Raw genomic sequence first — 22,200 nt, 5'->3', positions numbered from 1 at the left:
CAAAGAGATATTCATTACAATTAGATTCACAATTATGATATTTCCATACATATTTCTATCATTCCTCCAAAATATATTTCCATATGATCTATTTCAACCCCCCCTTCCCTCCCCCCGTTCTTTTTATTTTTAATTTATAACATTGTATTGAAAGAATTAAGCAAATTATGATAAATTATTATTTCAATACATATTTCTATCATTCATCCAAAATATATTTCTATATGACCTATTTCAACCCCCTATTCCCTCCCCCTTTCTCCTTCCCTCCCCCTATTCTTTTTATTTTCAATTTATAACATAACATTGTTCTGAAGGAATTATGATAAATTATGACATTTCCATGCATATTTCTATCATTCCTCCAAAATATATTTCCATATGAGCTATTTCAACCCCCTACACCCCCCTATTCCCTCCCCCATTCTTTTTATTTTCAATTTATAACATAACATTGTACTGAAGGAATTATGATAAATGATGACATTTCCATGCATATTTCTATCATTCCTCCAAAATATATGTCCATATGAGCTATTTCAACCCCCTACACCCCCCTATTCCCTCCCCCATTCTTTTTATTTTCAATTTATAACATAATATTATATTGAAGGAATTATGTAAATTATGATAAATTATGACATTTCCATACATATTTCTATCAGTCATCCAAAATATATTTCCATATGACCTATTTCAATCCCCTACACCCCCCTATTCCCTCCCCCTATTCTTTTTATTTTCAATTTATAACATAACATTGTACTGAAGGAATTAAGCAAATTATGATAAATTATGACATTTCTCCAAACAAAGTTTAAAATTGAAAGAAAGAACACTGTCCCTGGGACTGCGGGGTTCCCAATCCCGGGAAGCCTTATTCTCACGTCTACAAGTGCGGGGGGGGGGGGGGGGCAGCCCCTCTCCTGACCATCTGGCTCCCCCTCCTGCAGGAAGCGCTGAAATCAAGACGTTTCCCTGGCACGTTGGCCGCGGGCCCAAATTCCAACCTCCGGTCTGCAAAGCTGCTTCGGGAAAACAAGTGGGATCCCCCGCCCCCCGTCCCCAGCTCCTCCTCCGTCTGGCCGAGCCGGGCGCGCAGCCATCTCCGGGGCGCCACAGGGCAAGAGGCTCTCTTCCCGGCGGGATCGTCGCTCGGCTCCGCTCCGAGGCTCCGTTCAGCTCTTTACGGAAGACTTCGGGCTCTTGGAGGTCGCTTTGATCGCTCCTCCTCCCGGTCGACTGAACTCTTCTTGAAGGGGGGGGGGCGGTTTGGGCGCCTGGGATGACCGTCTGCAGCTGGACGGCCAAAAACTAGACGGCAGGAGAGCGGGTCCGCGAGGGCGCCAGAGGTGGCCAGGGGGGGAGTGGGGAGAGGAGCCAGATGTGTCCAGTAGTTAATGAGGGGCAATGAGCCAGAGGTGGCCAGGGCTGCGTACGGGACAGTAAACCAGACGTGACCGGGGGAAGTCAGAGATGCCTCGGGGTGGGTGAGGAGCGATAAAGTGTAGTTGCTTACCTGTAACTTAGGTTCTCCGTGGACAGCAGGATAGTGGGGGTCGGACTATACCAGGCATGTCTAGGGTTGAGTGAGAGACCATAACGGAGGGACCCTGTTGTTACTGAGGAGGAAAGAGGATCAAGAAGGTATCCAGAGCTGAGGGGGTTCAGGGCAATCCCCCAGAGGCGCTCAGGGCTGGGGGCCAAGGAGCTGTCCAGGGATCTTGCCAGGCCCAAGGATGTGAAGATGTCTTCGGGGGCACTCTGGCTGCTGGCACTGGCCCTTGGCATCCACTTGGTGGCCTCGGCCTCGCCAGAGAGGACTGGGGCCCGGGAGCGCTTCAAGGTGGTCTTTGCGCCCCGGATTTGCAAGCGGACCTGTCTGAAGGGCCAGTGCCGGGACACGTGTAAGCAAGGCACCAACATGACCCTCGTCGGGGAGAATGGCCACTCCGCGGACACTCTCACAGGGTCCGGCTTCAGAGTGGGTAAGTGGGGAGGGGGATGAGCTCCTGTTGGTGTTACAGAAGGAGGGGGGGTGGCAGGGGTAGGCAATTCCAGTCCTCAAGAGCCGGAGCCAGGTCAGGTTTTCAGGATATCCGCAATGAATATGTATGAGATGGATTTGTATGCACTGCCTCCTTGAGATGCAAATCTATCTTATGCATATTTATTGTGGATATCCTGAAAACCTGACCTGGCTCCGGCTCTTGAGGGATGAGTCACTGCTTTTATTATATATAATGGGGGAAGGGGAAGGGGTAAAACGCGGACCTGACGGACCTCGCGGATCTAAAACTGCACGTCCTTAAAAAAATCTGAGGTCCGTGTCCGTTCCACTCGTAGTTTCTGTCTCTTACAGACCTTTATGAGATTTTAGCACTGACGGATCCGTCTTGGCATAGGCTAAAATCTCATAGAGGTCTGTCAGAGCCAGAGACTAGTGCTGGAGCGGCAGAGCAGAAGCCTTCTTATGTATAGGTTTAAGCCTGCCGGATCTTATTATAGTTTAAAGTAAGGGTACACTATAGTGAATCAGGCTTCCTGGATCGCAAATTGGAGGTCTCTTTCAGGAGATCCAGAAAACCCAGCGCTTAACAGGGCTGTTTAACCGTTTTGCGCTCTGCTTATCCTTTAAGCCCGACATAGAATTTTGCTCTGACAGACCTTTATGAGATTTTAGCGCTGATGGATCCGTCTCAGGTCTGTAAGAGGCAGAAACTACGAGTGGCATGGACACGGACCTCAGATTTTTAAGGACGTGCGGCTTTAGATCCGTCAGGTCTGTGAGGTCCACGTTTTACCCCTTCCCTGGGGGAAGCTTGGTACTCTTGCTATACAGGAGGCAGTTGGGTCCTTTTTACCTATTGTGCAGCCCCTTGTATTCTGTGCTATGCCAGACTCTTCTCTGTGGAGCTGCCAGTTTATCCCATTCCAGGAAGATTTTAAGCCAGTTCTGGATTTCTGACAGGCCCATTCTGGTGCATTATGGGACCTGCAGTGTGAGTTCCAAACCAAGACTCCCCAAAGGTCTTCCTCCTGGAATCGGGTAAGTTGGCAGCTCTGTTGACATTTTTCAGCCTCTGCATTTTCTGGATTCTATAAGGGTGATAATACCTTGTATTAAATTAGCAGAATTATATAGAAATTTTATCATATTTTAATGCTTCTTTCCTGGCACCCATACAGGCATAGAGAGGTCTAAGTGGAACACCAGGCATTGGGAGAAGCATTCTTTCATTATTCAAGGTCCTGTAAGGCTTTAGAATCTGTTTGCTTCAAGTTCATGGAAATGGGGGCTGGGCTGTTTAAGGAAGGATAACACTTGTTATTTTGAACGGATGCTGTTATGGTATTGCCAGTGTGTTGTGGAGACTGCTAATTTGGTAGACGGGATAGTTTTTGTAAACTGTTCAGAGGTGTTTTGTCTTTCTTTCTTGCTTTTTCCTTTGATAAGAAATAATGAAAATGAAGCTGTTAAATCCAGATGAAGAAATGCCTTCTTCCCTCCCCCTCCCCCCAGGTCTCAGGTACAAAGAAGCTGCAGCAGAACTACAGATGTGGGTATGTTAGTGGAAGTGTTTATAATGGCATAACATGTCAAAATCTCTGTGAGAAAATGCAGCCAGCTAACAGGTACTCCCTCAGACCCTCTCCACCTTTTCCTAGATGTACCTCTTCCCCCTGGTACTAGCAGATGTTGCCTGGCGCACTAGCATGTCATATCTACCAAGTTACCTACTCCAGGAGGGAGACTTTTTCTCCAGTTCTGGTTTTAAACTTTCAAATCGTGGTCTCTAAGTATTTTAATAAACATAAACTTACATCCCAAAGCAGTGTAATATCTGCAATCCATGATTCTATCCATTGGAATCAGTACTGCCACGGGTCCCATAATGTACCAGAATGAGGTTGACAGAAATCCAGGACTGGCCAAAAAGTCTCTCTCCTGGAATGGATAACTTAGCAGCTCTGCACAGGCCCAAATTACTGATGGATTACATAATCTTGTGAGGCCTGCTTTGCAGCTCAAACCATAAAAAAGCTGTCTGGAGTTGCCACCAGCATCATGGAGCAAAAAAAAACTGCATGAAAAATCATAACACCAGAGCTTCCATGTTACCCAATCTCCAAATTTGAATTTACATCTCAAAGCATTGTGGGATTTACTGTTCTTGATATATGCCTGCAGGTTCCATAATGCATCGGTTAACCAGTTTGAAGAGGGAGATTTTAGTCCAATCCTGGATTTCTGATGCTGACCCTAGTGCATTATGGGACCTGCATCAGTGCTGTCAGTGGGTAGAATCGGGGGGTTACAGTTTTCACACTGTTTTAGGATGCAAGTTCAAATCCAAGACTGGCCAAAAAAGTAATTTGACAGGTCTATTATAGAGTAGGGGAAGGGAAAGGATAAGAAGGTGGTAAGGAAACCTGTAATCAGGGTGTAAGAGAATAAGAACATAAGAATTGCCGCTGCTGGGTCAGACCAGTGGTCTATCGTGTTCAGCAGTCTGCGCTCGTGGCGGCCCTTAGGTCAAAGACCAATGCCCTAACTGAGACTAGCCTTACCTGCGTACGTTCTGGTTCAGCAGGAACTTTTCTAACTTTTGTCTTGAATCCCTTGGAGGGTGTTTTCCCCTGTAATAGCCTTTGGAAGAGCGTTCCAATTTTCTACCACTCCTTACGTTTGTACAGAATCTATCCCTTTTTAACTTTAGAGAGTGCCCTCTCGTTCTCTCTACCTTGGAGAGGGTGAACAACCTGTCTTTATTTACTAAGTCTATTTGCTTCATTATCTTAAAGGTTTCAATCATGTCCCATCTCAGTCTCCTCTTTTCAAGGGAGAAGAGGCCCAGTTTCTCTAATCTCTCACTGTATGGCAACTCCTCCAGCCCCTTAACCATTTTAGTTGCTCTTCTCTGGACCCTTTTGAGTAGTACCATGTCCTTCTTCATGTATGGCGACCAGTGTTGGATGCAGTATTCCAGGTGAGGGCGTACCATGGCCCGGTACAGCGGCATGATAACCTTCTCCGATCTGTTTGTGATCCCCTTCATAATCATTCCTAGTATTTTGTTCGCCCTTTTCACCGCCACCACGCATTGCGCAGACTGCTTCATTGACTTGTCCTCCAGTACTCCCAAGTCTCTTTCCTGGGGGGTCTCTCCAAGTACTGCACCGGACATCCTGTATTCGTGTATAAGATTTTTGTTACCGACATGCATCACCTTACACTTATCCACGTTAAACCTCATTTGCCATGTCGCAGCCCATTTCTCAAGCGTGTTTATGTCACGTTACAGGTCTTCGCAATCCTCCTGCGTCTTCACTACCCTGAATAACTTCGTATCGTCTGCAAATTTAATCGCTTCACTTGTCGTACCAATTTCCAGGTCGTTTATAAATATGTTGAAGAGCACGGATCCCAGCACCGAACCCTGCGGCACTCCACTCGTGACGCTTTTCCAGTCCGAGTATTGTCCATTTACCCCCACTCTCTGTTTCCTATCTGCCAGCCAGTTTTTAATCCACGTGAGTATATCACCCTCGATTCCATGGCTTGCAATTTTTCAAAGTAGCCATTCATGCGGAACCTTGTCGAACGCCTTCTGAGAGAGGGGAGCCAGGATGGGCCTAAGATGGGGGAGGGGGATAAGAAGGAAGATGACTGTGGATTGTAGGACTAAGCAGAAAAGGGATGGGGGTCACTGTAGTTTTCATTCCTGAGCCCATGTGTGTTAGGGTTGCCTACTAACTGGGGGGACAAGATGAAAAGACACATCTGTAAAAATAATTTCAGAATGTCTGTGGTGCTGTGGGCTCAGCGGTGTGAAACTCCAGAACTTGGAGCTCTGGATCTAAATCTTGGTGCTTCCAGTGGTGAATCTCGGCATAGCGAGGCCAGCGGTGCATGAAATGAGGACAGTAAAAGGTTTAGTTGAAATGAAAGTAAGCAAAAAAAATCTTCCCGAATCCCGGTAAATAAACAGTTTTGTGGCTTCAGTCTCTTAGGAGCTTGTTCAAGGCTTGGCCTTGGGCCTGTTTGGAGGGAGGGAGGCGATTTATCTCTGCACCTGAGTAACCCAAGTAGCAAGGTGGTGGGAAGGACTTATTCAGTTTTGGTTTGCTTTCCTACCTTTGATTATTTCCAGCAGTGCTTAAGGAATGCCTTGGCTACATGGGGCAAATCTGCTGGTTTGGATCCAGGTCTAGATCCAGCCAGAACTGCCCCCTCCCCTCCTCTCCTCTCCCAGGCTCATTTTTGAAGAGAATCCCCATAGGGCTGCGCTTTTTTTTTTTTTTTTTTCCACATTCCCTATGTAACATAGTAACACGGCAGATACAGTCTCATCCAGTCTGCCTAGCTGAGGATCTATTCTAGCTGCTATTTGCAGGGCACCAGCCTTTAGCCAGTCTTCTTACACCTTCTTCCATAGCATTCCACCATCTTGGACTGACAAATTTTCAGGTCACTGTGTGTGGGACACTTTACAAGTAGGGTTGACCTGTGTTCCACCAAAACTGGGACCCAGATGGAAGAATCCCTCCCCCACCCTTCCATTTATTTCTTGACTTCTGCTGCACAGTGACACTCCTGGCTGGGATGCAGGAATTTCCATAGTCACATGGTGCAAGGGGCTTTTGAAATATAATTTACATGTGCCCCTCCTGTGAGGATATTGTCATTGGATTTGAGGCCCAGCCAGACTCACTGTTTGTTTTTGTTTGTGTCTTAGTGGAGGCGATAATGCCTTTTGTGGCTTTTCAAAGCTCTGTGGGTACACAAGTGCAAACACACCCTTCGTATCCCTGTCTGCCAAACTGCTTTATGTTAGGGCTAGGCATCCATGTTGGGTGTATGCCAGTTTGCTTGTATGTGTCAGTCTGTGAGCATTCATGTTTGCTTGTTTTTGTATGCCTATGTGAGAGAGCCTAGAGCTGTATTTCTGAGGCTTTTTACCTCCACAAAATAAATCGCGTGTGTCCAGCAAGGTGGGACCAGGCCTGGCTGCAGGCTTTCAGCCATATGCAAGGGGTAATTATGCTGATGTGTTAACGCCTGAGTTTTACTGAAAGTGGCAGTTGAAGGAATGCATCCCCCCTCATTACAGGCTGAGGGAGGACACCGAATGTACAGGAGAGCTCTGCAGACACATCCCCTGTTTCTTAAGTTTAGACTCCAGGCAGGGCTGTGCACACAGCCCAGGATATGACTCTATGGATAGAAGGTGACTTGGAACTATAGATTGCTTGACTAGTCATTAGCCCCTTCCCAGAGGCACTTAGACAGGAAGTTGACTCGCCTCAAGGTCACACAATCACTGACACAGCCAGAGTCGGTGCAAGGATATCTTAAGCCTTGTACCCCTTCTGCTCTCAGGCCAGCAACTTCCAGGCCACCCTCCTCCCAGCCACAGACCTCTCTTCTCGCACCCTTCTGCCATAGTCCAACATATCCTATTGCCTCGCTTGGAGCTCTTCTTTCTCCTTCCTCTGTCCCTTGCAGCTAGATCAGTACCACTATGGACGAAATGGTCATAACTCAGCTAGCAGACCTTCAACCAAGCGAAAAGGAAGTGCAGAGCCTCGGCACCTGTGTATGCGAAGGCCGGCTAGGCCCCTTGCTCACTTTGTTATAGGAAGTCTTAATCCAGGTGGTTGGGATGGTGGCCGACTTTCAGGCACATAAGACAGGTTGTAGCCTGTCTTACTTGCTTACCACTCAGCCTCTGATGCGCAATATGGTTCTCGGAGGGGGCTTTTACGATTGCCATAGCAGCCAAATGCATTACAAGGAGGTCATTGTTATTTAAATGAGCTCTCCTTGTGATGCACAAAAGGGAATGCCCACCTCTTACCGAGTAAAATTATACAGGAGATCTGGAGCTGCTAATAGCTATTTGTGCGACTGTTATGCGAGTGTATGTCTTGTGCCTATGGGCAGAACACAGCTGTTAGGCATGGGATGTACACTCGTATAACAAACACACAGCAACTGCATTCAAATCACTCTAAAATTTTGCTGAGGATTGAACCCACATCCTCAGGCTGCTGAGGCAGGATCTGTAACCACTAAGCCACTCCTCCTGTGCTCAAGCTCTGCTGCCACAGCAAGCAAACAAACAAAAAAAGCTTCCAGCCTAGAAGGTCTTTTTTTTTCTCTCTTTTTGCTGCTTCTGCTTATTAGAGCTCAAGCACAACCCTAAACAGTGTGGAGAAATAGCTTAGTGATTAGAGCTCCTGCCTCAGCAGCCTGAGGTCATGGGTTTGATCCTGGGCAAGTCACAAAGTAAAAAAACCAAACAAACTGCTTGTGAGATCCAGTGATCAGGAGATGTATTGGGCTTGTGCAGAAGACCGACTTACTCTTCTGTGCAGGCATAGTTCCTCTCCCTTTTGCCAATAGAATGCGTATAAGTTGCATGTAATTTGTGCTAAGCATAGCCCAGAAAACCAAAATTGCTCCCAACCCAGTATTTTTTACTCCGTTGCCAGAGCTTGTGCATCTGGTGCTCAATGTGTGTGTGCCAAACCTCCATGGTTCACTGATGTTTAGCTGCGGATCTGCCAGCTGAGCTCTGGCTGTTCCACCTGTCACAAATTGAGAGGGGAAATTTTTAAAAAACACACCTGGGCTGCCTTTTGCTGCCCCTCTGAAGTTTGGCATTCTAGGTAACTGTGTAGTTCAGGCCAAGATTAGAACTGAAGCATAGGGGAAAAAAAAGGACTTGCTGGGGATCAAAGGAAAGGTTGATGGCAGGATTAGAACTCGGGTCTCTGCCTTTGGAAAAAGGATTTAAAGTTTCAATATTTATTTACAGCATTTGTATGCCACTTATATGAAAGCAGCTTCCAATAAAAACATACAAAATCAAAAGCCTGAACTTTGGCTTTAGGTGACTTGTTTAATTAGAGAAACCTCTTTCAACAACTGACCTGTGTGACTTTGTGATGGCATCAGGGAAGGAGAGTGCCTGTGTTGGGGGTACATTTATGTGTGAGTTGACCTGTATATTGTATGAGAATTTCTTTTGGGCTGCAGGCACAAACATGCCATATAGAAGAGACAGTGTAGACGCCAGACAGGTAGTGTGTATCTGAAAGTCCCCTCAGGCTTGGTGAGTAGGCCTTGGACCTGCCCTGAGACAGGCCCACCTTTTAGTCTTGTGAAAGTGGGAAGGTTGGTTGGGGCTTGTCTCAACTAGTGCTGCCCGATTCGTGATTCAAATCGATTCGATTCACCGATTCACTTTGGATGATTCGGTTCAAATCAATTCATTTGCACAAAAAAATCGAATTCACCGATTCAAAGGTCGGCCCCCTTGAGACCCACCCGCGTTCAGGCTTTCCCTCTGCCATGGCCATCAGAGTCCTTCATCTAATGTAACTTCCGGTTTTGCGAAACTGGAAGTTGCATCAGAAGAAAGGACGTTGGCATACGCCTATGCGATCTGTGGCGGTGGCGGCGGCAGCAACGGCAACTTGCAAGCATGTTTATTTTTTTGTAGTTATTGGCTCTCGGCTGGATGGTTCCCAAAAGCATTTCTCCTCTCGAATCCCCGCATCTAACTTTCAGCGTAAGTAAAGGATCTCTCTGCCGCAGTGCTGTCTTCTTTTCCTGAGGCCATGGAATTGTGGGGGGAAGGGGGAAGCTGAGGACCTTTCTTTAGGGAAGTTGAGAATCGGAGAGGGGGGCTGGGGAGGAGGAATATGGGGCCTATTTATTTGGGGATGCTCTGGGGAAGCTGAGAATCGGGGAGGGGGGCTGGGGAGGAGGAATATGGGGACTCTTTCTTTGGGGATGCTCTGGGGAAGCTGAGAATCATCTCTGTAGGCTGGAAAGAGGGAATATGGGGTCCTTTCTTTGGGATGCTCTGGGGAAGATTAGAATTGTGGAGGGGGGCTGGGGAGGGGGAATATGGTAGTGCTGCCCGATTTTCCTTGATATTGCCTTGTTTAAATAAAATGTTTAAACGTAAAGTTGTGTCATCAAAAATGAATCGAATCGAATAGAAAAATTGATTCAACAGGGTGAATCGAATCAAAATATTTTTCACTGAATCGGGCAGCACTAATCTCAACTTTAGCCAGGTAATACTGACACACATGTTTCCCTGCTCCTTCTGTAAAGATGCACAAGAGGCAATCGTACTGATACAGGGATCTCAAAGTCCCTCCTTGAGGGCCGCAATCCAGTCGGGTTTTCAGGATTTCCCCAATGAATATGCATTGAAAGCAGTACATGCACATAGATCTCCTGCGTATTCATTGGGGAAATCCTGAAAACCTGACTGGATTGCGGCCCTCAAGGAGGGACTTTGAGACCCCTGGGTCCTGGGCATTATTTCATACTCAAGAAGATTTTCAAATGCCTGAGAATTTTTTTTTACATTACTGTCACAAAGACCAGCATTCATTCTCTGCTTTATAAACAAGATTTCTTGTATCTAACATTTTCTGGGTGATAGAGGGGTGTTAGATTTGCCTCAGAAATTGATGCCTTTTTAAAGCTTTCCTGGGATTGGTGTACAGGGATTGTGATTCTCTTCCGTCTTATTTCATGGGACCTTGGGCTTTTTTTTTTTTTTTTTTTTTTAAATCAACTCTGCTAATTATTTGATCTCCCTCTAATATCATCTTAAAAAATTTGAAAAATTGGGACAGATTAAATTATTCATTCTGGTGGGAATCCCTATGTTATGTCTTTAAAATGGAAAGATTCATGGCCATTCAGAAGGGAAGTTACAAAAAATTTATGGAAGTTTGGGAACCATTAACTAAATATTGTAAGGAATGAATATTTATTTAATTGAGGAAAACATACACAGCCTGGGGAGGGGGGTATGTTTTGACACTGTTTAAGAGGTATAGATAGGTTGTTTATAGGTAATTTTATGAGTTGTTGGTCAGTTGGATAAATGGGGGGGGGGAATAATTTTTGTCATTTTTAGCAAGTTTATTGTGCTGTAATATTAATTTATGTAAATACATCATTTACTGTGCACAACTATAGTTTTAAAAATGAATAAAGTTTAAAAAAAAAAAGCTTTCCTGGGATTGGTGTACAGGGATTGTAATTCTCTTCTGTCTTATTTCATGGGACCTTGGGCTTTTTTTTTTTTAATCAACTCTGCTAATTACCTGCTCTCCCTCTAATATCCATCATACTGGCTAGACTTCCCACAGTACGAGGTAATGCTGAAAAGTTCTCAGCCCAACCAAGAAGGGAATAATGTGGAGCCACATATTCAGTGTCAGGTCAAAAGCGTGCCGGGACAAAGGCGCGCCCAGACAATTGAGCGCAGCGCACGCTGCTGCGCCGCTCTAAATTACTGTTTTTAGGGCTCCGACGGGGGGGGGGGCGTGGGGGGAACCTCCCCACTTTACTTAATAGACATCGCGCCGCGTTGTGGGGGCGTTGTGGGGGGTGTGGGGGGTTGTAACCCCCCACATTTTACTGAAAACTTCACTTTTCCCCTGTTTTTAGGGAAAAAGTTCAGTTTACAGTAAAATGTGGAGGGTTACAACCCCCCAAACCCCCCATAACGCCGGCGCGATGTCTATTAAGTAAACTGGGGGGGTTTCCCAACAAAACTCCCCGTCGGAGCCCCTAAAAACTGTAATTTAGAGTGGCGCGGTGGCGCGCACTGTGCTCAATTGTCGGTGCGCGCTTTTGTCTTTCGCGCCATTGTCTATGAACCACATATTCACCCCTAAGGTCAACACACTTGGTACTTGGGAATATCTAAAAAAAATGTGAGAAAACTGAGAATAGTTCAAAATACGGCCATCCGTCTAATATTCGGACTAAAGAAGAGCGATCATGTTAGTCCATTCTACAAACTCCTTCATTGGTTACCAATTGAAGCGCGAATTCTATTCAAATTCTCCTGCCTCTGCTATAAACTAATCTGGGGACTGGCCCCCAGCTACCTACTACCTCACTTCGAATTCCACTCCTCTATTAGGCCTACCAGAAACCGTAACCTCTTTACCTACCCAAATATCATAGGCTGTAGATATCGCACCTTCTTTGATAGAACATTCAAATTCCAAGCAGGTAGACTGCAAACTTGGACAGACTACTTCACTTATGCCGCCAGAGAATCATATAGTATCTTTAGGAAAGAACTAAAAACCACATTGTTTAAGAAATTTATAACCTAACCAGACTTCTCCCCTAAAATCGGAGCCTCCTCCCATCCCAAGGAGTCCGTCTACCCTCTTCTGCCAAAATTTCTATCTTTAATTGTTACCAGTTTTTCCCACTGGTGTCCGTCCTTCGTTCAAATGTACCAAGTTAACAACTTACTTCTCATCAACATCTTATGTTATCTTTTTCACCTTCGCAGCCTTGCACCTTTGTAACTCAAAGCGCAATCTCCTTTCTCTTCTCCTACTTATGCTCTGAATATCGTCGACTGTATAATGCTACTCATTGTGAAACCATGTAATACACAGCCCTGTAACTCTCCTGTTACTATCACTTGATGTTCAATGCTATACTCTGTAATTCGCTGTCTGTACAGTTTCTCTTCATTGTAAACCGCCTAGAAGTCGCAAGATTGTTGGCGGTATATAAGAATAAAGTTATTATTATTATTATTATTATTATTACTTCATGTCTGATATCTGGTCACTGAAACACTGCTCTGTTGCTGCAATCGCCTCCAAATCACTCGCAAAATGTCACCCTTTCAAACCTTTTTAAGGTTTGGTAACAAAAAATAGTCCGATGGAGCAAGGTCTGGTGAGAAGGGTGGATGGTCTATGCACTGACTCCCCAACCGCATCAAAACATCCATTGTTTTGCCAGCCTTGTGAGCAGGTGCATTGTTTTGCAAAAAGAGAACTCCTTTCCGCAGCTTCCCTCTCCTTTTTTTCCCCTTTCAATGCCTCCTTTAATCAGCATAGCAAGTTACAGTATTAATTGTTTGCATTAATTGTTACTGCATTAATTGTTTGGCCCCTTGGAAGAGAGTCGGTCATTACAACTTCTCCCTGATTCCAAAACACTGTGGCCATGACCTTTCCTGCTGACTTTTGGGTCTTGAATTTCCTTGGCCTCGAAGAACCTGAGTGCTGCCATTGCATGGATTGTTGTTTTGTCTCTGGATCAAAGTGATATAACTATGTTTCATCAACAGTAACTTAATTCCAAAAAGTTGGCATCAGCTTGCTGAAAATGCTGCAAAATCAACTTGGAAGTGTCCACTCGACGTTGTTTCTCATCAACATTCAAACATTTGGGCACCCACTTGGCTGACGGCTTCTGCATACCCAGCTGCTCGTTGATTATACAGCCAGCACTTTCTCTGGATATCTGTATTGTCTCAGCAATTGTTTTAGCCGATATTCGCCGATCTACCAAAATCAAGTCATAGATGTGGTCAACAATTTCAGCAGTTGACACCATTTGAGGCCTCCCAAACCTTGCGAAAACCAAAAAAAACCCCTCTGGAGTGATGATGTTCCTAAATGGACTTTATTTGAAAGTGTCAAAGTTCCAAAGGAACACTGAAATCATCCACATAAAATAATTTCATCCACATAAAAATAAATCATCCACGTAAAAGCCTTAAAGGACCTAGTCCGCTAGGGATACAGGACCCAACACGGTCCGCGTTTTGACAAAAAGTCTTCTTCAGGGGTCCCTGGGGGTCGTATAAAGGTGAGTACGTGGGAAACAATTGTGTGGTGAGCCGGAAGTGAGACACTGCTTGCATTTGCAATAGAAAGGGACGTGGATGAAATTATTTTATGTGAATGATTTCAGTGTACCTTTTGGAACTTTGACACTTTCAAATAAAGTCCATTTAGGAACATCGTCACTCCACAGAGGTTTTTTTTTTTGTTTTCTCTGGATTTTCTTCTTTGTGGATATTTTGGGGTCAATTCTTTTGGGGTGTTTTTTTTTTCTCCCAAACCTTGCTGCATCTTTGGTCTCAATCACCACACTGAAAGTTGCACACCACTTCTTCACTGTGGAGTATGATGGGCATTTGTCACTCAGTGTTTGCATCATACATTCATGGATTTCCTTTGAAGTTTTCTTCTGCAGGAATAGGAGCTTCGTGACTGCTCGGAGTTCCACACTTGAAAATTTCATACTTTTAGTTGACATGGTTTAATCAATGATCTGAAACTATGTCAAAACATGGCATTCTTGTACAATCCCCCAAGATTAACCAATAGGCCAAGTAGGCACGTGCCTAGGGCCCGAAATGGTCAGGGGGGCCCGATGAAGGAGAGCATCAACATTGTTTTTGCCAAATGGCGATGGGCCGCTCCAGCATCGATTGGCAACGTGGGCCCCCCCTTTCCAATCAGCAACGCGGCCTCCCCCCCATCGATGGAAAGTAAGACAAGCAAGCAGCGCGGGTAAGAAAGGCAAAGGGAACTGTAATTGTGCAAGCGGTGCTGCTTACCCAAAGCTTCCCTCTGAGGCAGCTTCCTGTTTCCGCCTGGGCGCATGGTGGGGTGGGGCAGGGCAGGGGGCCCAGTGTACCTGTGTGCCTAAGGGCCCTCGACGAATTAATCCTGCCCTGCCCTGGAGCCTGAACTAGCGGGTAGTGCATCCATTCCAGCCTTGGCTGCAGAACTTAAAAATAACACCACCCCCCTCTGCGAGGTCACCTGTTCGGGCACTCCCCTTGAAGTTCAGTTTGATTCTGCAGCCTTGCCGAGAACTTCTAGTTTTCTTCTGCTCGTGATTTTATTTCTCAATTCCTAGTCTTTTATTTTCTTCGGTACCGCGGGTTTGCCCTCGTGCTGCGGATCAACTCTGTGTGAGTGATCCTTCGGCGGGAGATCGCAGACATTTTAAAGTTTGTCTGCTTCTGGAGGGTGCTCTGTAAGCCTGAAACTACGGTAAGCCCTCTGGACAAAGAACTGGCTGAGAACTTTTCAGCACCCCCTCGTAATTAGCCTAAGAAGGGCTAGTGTAGGGGGCATGACCCAGTCTGCTGTATAGAGGAGACCTGCACTTTGCTCAGGGTGTGATTGTGTGCTTTAATATGTAACATTTCAGCAAGTCTCATAGTGACACACACAGTGTAGGTAGACATGTGCTACTATGTGTGTGTATTTGTCTATGTGTTTAAGGAATAGGTTGGGGCGTAGGAGGGGCAGAGTGGATCCAGGGCTAGGTAAACCCCACACATCAGGTCATTCTAGTGCATATAATGTGGCATCTCTGGTTATTCGGTATCTAGAGAGCACGATTGCTGCCGACACCACACCACTCCCAGCACAAGATGAGTGAAGACGCTGTACCAGTCTGAGGCTAAGTTGGGCTGTTGAAGTCCAGGCCAGCCCCTATTGCTGGGTCATACAGAAGAGGATGGCAGCCCCTTGCTCTTGGCACACGCAAAGGGGAAGCAATAGCCCCTGTTGGCTATATGCCGCTGGGCTGGTCGGAGGCGTCTTCCCCTCCCCCCAAATAGAAGATGTCACTACAGTAGTCTGCAACCATCAGGTTGCACAGAAGAGAAGCCATGGTTCTACTTGGAAGGAGTCTCATTTGGGGGTCACAGGCCCCTCCCCATTCTGCTGCATTCTCGGAGGATGCTGGACCTTTCAGAGGATGACTTGTTGTATTGGCCCCCTCCCTCCATAGCTGGGTCACGTGGAGGAGGGTGTCGCCGCTGCAGCTCCAGGGATCACCCAGACGGCATCAAGGAGGGAGAAGGAAGTGAACCAAAACGGAGCAAAATATGTTACAGAAAAAGAAGCCAAAAGAAACAAAATCAGGGAAGCATTCCTCAAAGAAAAAGTGCATTTATAAGGGGCAGACAGAGAAGGAATTTGAACTTGGCTCCCAAATCTTGTGCCTGTGCCTAAGTTTTCCAACTCCGTTTGCAGCCCAGATGGGTGGTAGAGGTGGTGGGGGTTGGATAGAGAAGGGAGGGAAGGTCAGAGTGTATTATTCATGGGCCGGGTAATCATAGGTGTTTTTCTTGGCCAGGAGTTGAGATTAGGCCTCCTCTCGCTTTCACTGCTCTGCTTGCTCTCTCGCTCTCTCGCTCTCCCTCCCTGAAGGCAGTGTGCTCATTTTTTCTGCATGATGTCACACGGACAGGGTCACTCAGAATCACAGGGCCACACCAGGACCCTCATTCCCATTTCTAGAGTCTGGATGGTGAACAAGGGAGAGAAAAGATGGCACAGTCTGGAATACTGTGTTCAATATTGGTCGCCGTACCTCAAGAAGGACATGGCGGTACTTGAGAGAGTCCAAAGGAGAGCAACGAAGCTGGTAAGAGGGCTGGAACACTGCCCGTACGCCGAGAGGTTGGATAGGCTGGGGCTCTTCTCTCTGGAGAAAAAGAGGCTCAGGGGAGATATGATAGAGACCTTCAAGATCATGAGGGGCATAGAGAGGGTGGATAGGGACAGATTCTTCAGACTGAAGGGGACAACAGGTACGAGGGGGCATTCGGAGAAACTGAAGGGAGATAGGTTCAGAACAAATGCAAGGAAGTTTTTTTTCACCCAAAGGGTCGTGGACACTTGGAATGCGCTACCGGAGGAAGTGATCAGGCAGAGTACGGTACAGGGATTCAAACAGGGATTGGACGGATTCCTGAGGGATAAAGGGATCGTGGGATACTGAGGGAGGAGCTGGGATGTAACAAAGGTATAGAAAGCTAACCAGGGGTCGCGGCCTGCTCTGGTCGTGCATGTGCAAGACCAGAGGGTTAGGACTTCGATGGGAAGATAGGACTCAATGGGAAACCAAGGTGGCAAGGGGGCCCCTTCTGATGATTCAGACAGGTCTTGACCTGTTCGGGCCGCCGCGGGAGCGGACTGCTGGGCAGGATGGACCTATGGTCTGACCCAGCGGAGGCACTGCTTATGTTCTTATGTCTCAGCCTGGGGGTGGGGGAGGGAATCTGATCTCAGGGCTTTTAGGCCTTCATATTAGAGAATGGCACGGGGACAAATGTGTCCCCAGGAGTTCTGTCCCTGCCCCATCCCTATCCCTGCAAGCTCTGTCTTCATTTGCACAAGTCTCAAACACTTATAATTTTATAGTGTTTGAGGCTTCTGCAGATGAGGACAGAATTTGCAGGAATGGAGATAGATCCCACAGGGATGGGGGACAAATTTGTCCTCATATCATTAATCCATATTAGAGAATGACATGGGGACAAATTTCTCCTGTCCTGTCCCGGCGAGTTCTTTTCCTGCCTCTGCCCCATCCCGCAAGCTCTGTTCTCATCTGCACAACACTTTAAAATCATAAGTGTTCGAGGCTTGTGCAGTTAAGGTAGAGCTTACAGGAATGGGACAGGGACAGCGACAAAACTCGCAGGGACAGGATGGGGAAATTGAGTTCCTGTGGGGATGAGGAAAAATTTGTCCCTGTCATTCTCTAAATCCATGTCTCAGCCCTGGGCTGGATGATTATCCCATTGCAGGGTTTTCTGGCCTGCGTTGGATTACCAGACAGGGAATGTTGTTTTGGAGCGGTTGGGCTTACATAGAAACATAGAAATAGACGGCAGATAAGGGCCACGGCCCATCTAGTCTGCCCACCTTAATGACCCACCCCTACCTTTCTCTGTGAAGAGAACCCACGTGACGATCCCATTTGGTCTTAAAATCGGGCACGCTGCTGGCCTCAATCACCTGAACTGGAAGACCATTCCAGCGATCTACCACTCTCTCGGTGAAAAAGTACTTTCTGGTGTCACCGTGCAGCTTCCCTCCCCTGATTTTCCACGGATGCCCTCTTGTAGCCGTGGGACCTTTGAAAAAGAAGATATCTTAAGAACATAAGAACATAAGAAGTTGCCTCCGCTGAGGGAGACCAGAGGTCCATCTCGCCCAGCGGTCCGCTCCCGCGGTGGCCCATCAGGCCCATTGCCTGAGCAATGGTCTCAGACTATCCCTATAACCTACTGCTACTCTTATCTGTACCCCTCAATTCCTTTATCCTCTAGGAACCTATCCAAACCTTCTTTGAAGCCTTGTAACGTGCTCCGGCCTATCACAGCCTCCGGAAGCGCGTTCCATGTGTCCACCACCCTCTGGGTGAAAAAGAACTTTCTAGCATTTGTTTTAAACCTGTCTCCTTTCAATTTTTCCGAGTGCCCCCTTGTACTTGTGGTTCCCCATAATCTGAAAAATCTATCCCTGTCTACTTTTTCTATACCCTTCAGGATCTTGAAGGTTTCTATCATGTCTCCTCTAAGTCTCCGCTTTTCCAGGGAGAACAGCCCCAGCTTTTTTAGTCTGTCAGTATATGAGAGGTTTTCCATACCTCTTATCAGTTTAGTTGCTCTTCTCTGGACTCCCTCAAGTACCGCCATGTCCTTTTTGAGGTACGGTGACCAATACTGGACACAGTACTCCAGATGCGGTCGCACCATTGCACGATACAGTGGCAGGATGACCTCCTTTGTCCTGGTCGTGATACCCTTCTTAATGATACCCAACATCTTGTTTGCTTTTCTTGAGGCTGTGGCGCACTGTGCCGACGCCTTCAAAGACGTGTCCACCATCACTCCCAGGTCTCTTTCAAGGTTACTTACCCCTAGCAGTGATCCTCCCATTTTGTAGCTGAACATCGGGTTCTTTTTCCCTATATGCATGACCTTGCATTTCCCTACGTTAAAGTTCATTTGCCATTTTTTGGCCCATTCTTCTAGCGTCGTTAGGTCCCTTTGCAGATCTTCGCAGTCTTCCATGGTTTCAGCCCTGCGGTAGAGTTTGGTGTCATCCGCAAATTTAATAACTTCGCAATTTGTTCCCGCCTCCAGGTCATTAATAAATATATTAAACAGGAGCGGTCCCAGCACCGACCCCTGCGGAACTCCGCTCGTGACCCCATGCCAGTCTGAGTAATGGCCCTTCACTCCAACCCTCTGATGCGGCCCGTGAGATATTTGAACGTCTCGATCATGTCTCCCCTCTCTCTGTGTTCCTCGAGTGAGTATAGCCGCAACTTATCCAGCCGTTCCTCGTACAGGAGGTCCTTGAGTCCTGAGACCATCCGGGTGGCCATTCGCTGGACCGACTCCAGTCTCAGCACATCTTTGCGGTAATGAGGCCTCCAGAATTGTACACAGTATTCCAGATGGGGTCTCACCATGGATCTATACAATGGCATAATGACTTCAGGCTTATGATTGACGAAACCTCTACATATACACCCTATGATTTGTCTAGCCTTAGATGAAGCCTGCTCCACTTGATTGGCAGTCTTCATGTCTTCACTGATGATCACCCCTAAGTCCCGTTCTGCTACAGTCCTTGCTAGGATCTCGCCATTAAGGGTGTAACTTTTGCATGGTAGTCTTGTTTTGGGGCTCACAGGCCCTTTAATTACCCTAGGGGCTGTAGTCCTGTCTGGGGCTCACAGGCCCTCTGCTTATTCCTACAGAAGCAGTCCTGTCACAGGCCAATTCTCTCACCTCAGGAAAAGAAGTTCTACTTCATTTCTTAATTCTTTTTTTGGGCTCACAAACCCCCCCCCCCCCTCATCTGTTGCATCCTCAGACACAGTGGTGGGTTGTTTTTTGTTTTTGTCAGCTCCACACAGGGTTCCTTTATTCATCCATTTATTTACACGTTTTAATCATATCCAAAAGAGAACTTCTTTCAATTTACACCAAAAATATTACTTACACCAAGATATAAACAATAAAAGCATCAGTCCATCAATAACATTATCTCCATTTACAGACTGGAGAGAGATGGGAGATTGTGACCTGGTATTGAATTTCAGAAAATGACCATACTTCTTGCTGCTGGCCTGGACAGTTCTGTCTCTTCTAGAATGTTTTATCACTTTGTCCAACTGAGCAGGGTGCAATTCTGGCTCTTTCACTGATTCACTCCTGTGTGGTCTTGTGAAAAATCACTTTCTTATCTCCTTGTACTTCAGTTCTAACTCCCAGGTCTGTTACAAACCTTGGAGGTGAGAACTTTGCCTTCTGGCCCTTGGTCCTAGTTCTATCACTGACTCACTGTCCCCACACATGCATCAGTTCTAATCTTGGGTCAAAACACCATCTCTAAATGATACCCTAAATAATTCCTGATTTTTTTTTTTGATCATCAGAGGTGAATATCTCAAAGCAATATCAATGAGATTATTTATTCAGCAGAGTTCTTCATTATCTCTTCTTTTTTGACGTAAATTAAATAGTCATTGTCCATTCAATAATTTATCATTTTTCCGTATTATTTTTTTAATTTATATCAAGCTTAGCAATAACTTCACTTATCTTAATCACAAGTTGCCACAAATTATATTGAATTGCATCGGGGGCAACTTTCACTGCCGCACGAATTGATGTTTCACTCAAAGATGTTTCAAGGCTGTTTCCCCCCTAAAAATTACAAACATATTAGTATTGAAACTTCTTGATGAGAATCACACCTCAACCAGACATTCTCACCTTTAGTGCATCGTCTTCAGTGTATTTCATTAGTTCAGAAAACATGGCTGCCACGTCTTTTCTCTACTGCCAATGTCATAGTCATGTGACAAGTTTCAAGTTTATTAAAATTTTGATAAGACGCTAATCATAAATTTTAACCATTTTACAAAAAGAAAAGAAAAGGGGGAAGCATTGAACAGATAAGTACCGACTAGACAATACTTGACAAACATAAAAATGAAAGGAAAGTGGGGAGAACTACAATTTTTAAAGTAAAGAAAACATAGAGGGTAAAAAACACTAGGGAGGCTAGGAAGATCAGATTATTAAACAGCCCAGGCGGTCGCTAAACCTATTCAGCAAACATATCCGTCTTGGAAGAGGCTAGACCAACGCCATCCATTTGATGCCTTTGTTCAACACATGTAGCTCCATGGTATTTAATTTAAAAATCCCAAATTGTTCTCTGAAATTCAATTTCTTCTGCATGTCGCCACCCTTCTACCTGCTTTCCATCACATCTATAATTCGCTATTTTAAATCTGCTATATTATGACCTTTATTCATCCAATGTTGGTCTGAAGGAGCGTCTTCACTTTTGATATTAATTTTAGTCTTAAGCTCAGTTAGTCTTGTTTTTATCGGTCTACTACTCCTTCCTAAATATAGCCTATTGCAAGGAAATTGAATTGCATAAACCACATTATTTGTATTTCATGAAGTAGATTGGTTAGAGGATATTTGATATCCAGTTTGAGGATCAAAGTCTGCAAAATCCTGAGTGGAGTAGAATGGGTACAAGTGGATCGATTTTTCACGCCGTCAAAAATTACAAAGACTAGGGGACACTCGATGAAGTTACAGGGAAATTAAAACCAATTGGAGGAAATTTTTTTTCACTCAGAGAATAGTTCTGGAACGCATTGCCAGAGGATGTGGTAAGAGCGGATAGCGTAGATGGTTTTAAGAAAGGTTTAGACAAGTTCCTGGAGGAAAAATCTATAGTCTGTTATTGAGAGAGACATGGGGGAAGCCACTGCTTGCCCTGTATCGGTAGCATGGAATATTGCTACACCTTGGGTTTTGGCTAGGTACTAGTGACCTGGATTGGCCACCGTGAGAATGGGATACTGGGCTTGATGGACCATTGGTCTGACCCAGTAAGACTATTCTTATGTTCTTATCAATCCAATTAGGACCTGTCATCACCATGCCACACCATTAAAAGGATCCACATATTTCTTGAGTTGAATTTCTGAATTATTATGTTTGATCTTACTTTCACTGTTTCGCCAACATTTCTTCCTCTAGTGAACGCCACAAAGGGATGCTCTGAATAACACTCATACAGTTGTAACACATGCCAATGTTGGTGAATAGATCTACAAAGATGAGTCGATATGATGGAATATGGGACCACTTGCACCAATCTACTCTCTTCAGTAGATTTATGATATTAGAGGAAAGAATGTATTGCAAATCGTGTTAAGTAAGCTGCTTGTACCACCTTATGGGGGTAACCGCTTTGCAAAAAACGTTGAAACAATAACTTGGCTTATGTAAACAATTCACTATTTGTAGAGCAAATTTTAAGCACTCTTAGAAACTGACTTAAAGCCTTAAGTTTATATGAGCTGAAACTGTGAAATCTAAGATATTATTCCAGTCCACATCCTTCCTACCTAAAGATGTCTCAAAATAACCTTCTTTCCAAACAATGTGTGTATCCAAAAAAATTCATCTTAGTAGTGTTATATATCAATTCAAATCTTAAATCGGGATCCAGATTATTTATCCATTACCC

The 22,200-nt window shown here is 45.5% G+C and overlaps 1 protein-coding gene across 6 annotated transcripts in view; it reads left to right on the top strand.

Annotated features, from left to right (window-relative positions):
- Nucleotides 1-1,099: 1,099 nt before the first annotated feature.
- Nucleotides 1,100-22,200, top strand: part of LTBP3 (latent transforming growth factor beta binding protein 3) — a 165,796-nt gene continuing 144,695 nt past the window's right edge. For 3 of the 6 annotated variants that reach the window (XM_033953908.1, XM_033953907.1, XM_033953905.1), the window contains exon 1: nucleotides 1,102-1,988. In XM_033953908.1, coding sequence (XP_033809799.1) covers nucleotides 1,748-1,988 — 241 coding nt within the window. In that variant the 5' untranslated portion in view covers nucleotides 1,102-1,747. Of the gene's footprint in view, nucleotides 1,989-22,200 lie in introns of all 6 variants that reach the window. The other 3 variants (XM_033953909.1, XM_033953906.1, XM_033953910.1) reach the window with 2 other exon arrangements.

The sequence above is a fragment of the Geotrypetes seraphini genome, chromosome 8, assembly GCF_902459505.1.
Source record: "Geotrypetes seraphini chromosome 8, aGeoSer1.1, whole genome shotgun sequence".
NCBI lineage: Eukaryota > Metazoa > Chordata > Amphibia > Gymnophiona > Dermophiidae > Geotrypetes > Geotrypetes seraphini.
The sequence above is the reverse complement of the archived record's forward strand: the minus strand, read 5'-3'. Positions and strand labels throughout refer to the sequence as shown.